The 3,913-nt window shown below is 41.0% G+C and overlaps 1 protein-coding gene across 1 annotated transcript; it reads left to right on the top strand.

Moving 5' to 3' along the window:
* On the top strand, nt 1–3,688 carry LOC103430771 (uncharacterized). Its single transcript, XM_008368915.4, has 7 exons — nt 1–463; nt 583–780; nt 1,501–1,773; nt 1,914–2,016; nt 2,283–2,401; nt 2,525–2,701; nt 2,914–3,688. Exons 1-7 carry the CDS (start codon nt 155–157, stop codon nt 3,646–3,648), a joined length of 1,914 nt encoding a protein of 637 aa, XP_008367137.2. The 5' UTR covers nt 1–154; the 3' UTR covers nt 3,649–3,688.
* The last annotated feature ends 225 nt before the right edge of the window (nt 3,689–3,913 follow it).

Below are 3,913 nucleotides of genomic sequence, written 5' to 3' on the forward strand. Positions count from 1 at the left end.
AGAGGCCTAAAATCGTGATTTCACCGTCGCAGTTCCCTCTTTATTCTCTCTCTTTTTTGTTTTTTTCTGATCAATTTATTGGAATTTTATCAATTTTGGTTTCTCCGGAGTTAATTTGCTAGTGCTGTCACTCTTTTAAGCTTTCGATCTCGACATGGCGGCGGGAACAATGGCGACCGCCGCCGGAGCCGCCGTGATTCTTTACTACGTGCTCAATCGGAGGATGGCAACGAACGAGGGCGGGGTGGAAGACGGGGACGACGACGGCGATCGGAGTGGAAAGCTCTCAAAGATGAGATCGGCGAGGAAACGGCTTTCTCGGCGACCGGCTCAAGCGCCCGCCACGTGGGTCGAGTCGCTTACCACCTTGTCCGATACGCTCCGGTTCACCTACTCCGAAACGCTCGGGAAGTGGCCGATCGGCGACTTGGCCTTCGGTATTAACTACCTCATGCGGCGGCAGGTGAGTAATTCGCTCAAAATTGGAGTCCTTTCCTGCAAATTTTCGCTCTTTTGTTGGTTGTGCTTGCAAAAGTTTCGTTATTTGAGTATTAAGTCCTTGAATTTTTGGTTAATTCGCAGGGTAACTTACAAGTTGCGAGTGTGTATGCTGGTAGTGGTAGTGTGCAGCTCAAAGGGTCTGAAATCGTTGAGGAGTTAAATTATTACTTGAAGTTGCTGACGCTTTGTATGCTCTTTTCGAAGAAACCGTTTCCGGTGTTTTTAGCGTCCGGGGGTTTTTCTCAGGAAGATGTTCTTCTTCAGAAGCCCAAGGCCGGGGTTAGTAAGCTCATAACTTGTCTACATTTGCTTATGTTTTTATTCAAAATTGTTCTACTGGTAATCGGACTGATGTGGATCGATCGTATTCCTTTTGGTACCAAGAGTAGTGGCAGGTTGGCTCCGTAAATTCGAGCTACAGATGCTATATTTTGAGACATTTTTGTGTAGATATTTAGTACCGCAGAACTGTCTAAGCGCTCAAATTTGTGGCTAAGCAAATAACATATACAAACAAATCCTTGGATTATAGAATTCCAAAATAGTATACTCCGCAAATCCATAGATTCAAACAAGAGCTGCCCACATTCTTAAAATCCATCATTTCCCACTTAGTCATTCAAAATCGTCATAGGCTTATAGCAATACCATATTCACAAGCCCTTCGTTTGATCACAACCGAATTTTTCAACTTCATAAGTAAGAGTGAAACAGGTTCAAGAGTCTAAGTTGATGCAGAAAATGAGAGAAGGATATCTGTGATAATGGAGTGACGATGTTAAAAATTCAAAAAAGATGGACTTCAGTGGTCGATTAATGAGAATTGAGTTTTGTCCTAGAATTTATTCATATTAACCACTGTGTTTGGAGTATAGTTGTCATGTGGCAAACAATGGTGCTCGCAATTCTATGTTTCTGTGAGAAGGCAGCTTTTGGTTTTATTATTCTCTTTAAAATTTGTGATTGATTCATCTATTAATTAGAACAATATGCTTGCAGCTTCTGAAGCCTGCCTTCACAATTATACATGATAAGAATTCAAAATGCTTCCTTCTATTAATACGTGGTACACATAGCATCAAAGATACACTAACTGCCGCAACTGGTGCAGTGGCCCCTTTCCACCATTCGGTATTGCATGATGGTGGAATAAGCAACTTAATCCTAGGGTATGCTCACTGTGGGATGGTTGCTGCAGCCCGTTGGATTGCTAAGATTAGTACTCCTTGCTTGCTTAAGGCTGTTGGTGAATATCCTGATTACAAAGTAAAGGTAAATGCCATTACTTTAATTTAAATAAAGCATGCCACTTGGTCACTGATTTTACATTTCAAAATTGATCAAAAGCTGTATTATCGCTTTCCTGCTTATACATGTTTTATGCCTAAGTAATGTTGATATGTGCATATCAGGTTATTGGGCATTCACTGGGTGGTGGTACAGCTGCGTTGTTAACATATATTCTTCGAGAACAAAAAGAGTTCTCTTCAAGCACTTGCATTACATTTGCTCCAGGTATGTCTGCTGAATTTCTCTTTGTTAATGGTTCTCATATCCATTTGTTCATGGAAATGCACATATAAATTCAATAGATATAAGGTATTAAATTTGAGTCGTTACTTTTGAAGAACAGATAATGTGTGTGGGTAGGGGTGTCGTTTTATGCTTATAGGTTGGTGTATTGGTATCTGTGCTTTGCTTCAAAAAAGTGTTTCCTTGGGTCTTTTTTTGTCTGCTTTGGTAGAAAATGCTCAAGTACCTACCTAATTTTCATTTTCCAGCTGCATGTATAACATGGGAGTTGGCAGAATCTGGCAAGCACTTCATCACTACTATAATCAATGGCTCCGACCTGGTTCCTACTTTCTCAGCAGCTTCTGTTGATGACCTCCGCTCTGAGGTATTTTATTTTTACCATATTCAAGTGGATGCATATAGCATTCATTCTTTCTAATAATGAGTATAGTTTGATTCTCGTCTGTTAGACATTTCCAGAATTCTTATGAGAATTTGTCATTATCAGGTCACAGCTTCCTCATGGTTAAATGATTTGCGGGATCAAGTTGAGCGGACCAGAGTTTTGAATGTTGTTTATCGCTCTGCAACTGCTCTGGGTTCTCGTCTACCTTCTATTGCTAGTGCAAAAGCGAGGGTTGCTGGTGCAGGTGCACTATTGCGACCAGTATCCAGCAGCACACAGGTAAATCTATGTTTCATAATTTGTACAGTGTACTTGTGAACCGTTACTGAAATGGTGCTAATTGGCTCATTTGAATTATATTATACTGGTCTATTTGTTTAATAATCATTATTGAACATCAGTTACTGCTGTCCAGTGTCCACCCTGCATCCTTTGTATCCCAATCTTGCTCATACTTTGTGTTATAACAGGCTATGCTTTGCAACTTGTAGGTTGTGATGAAGCGTGCACAGAATGTTGTTGTGAGAACCCATTCATCTATATCATCATGGTCTTGCATGGGTGTACGTCGCCGTAATGTGGGCCAATTACCAAACTCTAAAGCAGACGATTTGCAAGAATCTTCTATTATATGTGAAAAGGATTCTGAATCTCACGATGGAGTAATCGTAGACCCAATGCTGAATAACTCAGACTCTAGTTCTAGCGGTGGATCAGGCCATGATGATACCGATGAAGAGGAGCAGCTTTTGCCAGTGGATGGAAATACTGCTACATCTTCTGTTGAAGACATTACTGAAGGCGAGTTGTGGTATGAACTGGAGAAGGAGCTTAAGAGGCAGGAGCATGAAGTCAATGTCGAGGCCCGAGAGGAAGAAGCTGCCGCAGTGAAAGAAATAACCGAGGAAGAAGATATGCTAGTTGACGTTGCAGAAAGCAGCACGTCGATCTCTTCCTCGGATGTTTCAGAGAACCATCGTTTCTATCCCCCTGGCAGAATCATGCACATTATATCAGTCCCTTCATCCTATCCTACTAAATTAGATGACAACGGGCCACCGGCTGAAGAGCGAGTGCGTATATACGAGACACGTAGAGAACTGTACAGTAAGCTTCGACTTTCTAGAACGATGATTAATGATCACTACATGCCTATGTATAAGAAAATGATGGAATTGTTGATCAGGGAACTGGAAAATGATGAATCCAGTAATTGTATCATGTGAAAAGACTAAATCAATGCAAGATCATTTATGTTGCATGCCCTATCTGAGTGCACACTGCACAGTTAGATTTTATATCCGTGTTTCTTGTTCTATGGGTATAACTGCTTATATCCACATCCATGATAAGTTAAAATGACAGAAGCACTTTTGGAATCAGCCATTTTACTTTAAGCTGTTAATGATGTTATTGGGGCCAAGCTTCCGCACATGCTTGGTATAGACCCAACTTGGATGCTTATTCTGTATCCAAAGAATCCACCACCAC

The sequence above is a fragment of the Malus domestica genome, chromosome 13 (assembly GCF_042453785.1).
Source record: "Malus domestica chromosome 13, GDT2T_hap1".
In the NCBI taxonomy this organism is placed as follows: domain Eukaryota; kingdom Viridiplantae; phylum Streptophyta; class Magnoliopsida; order Rosales; family Rosaceae; genus Malus; species Malus domestica.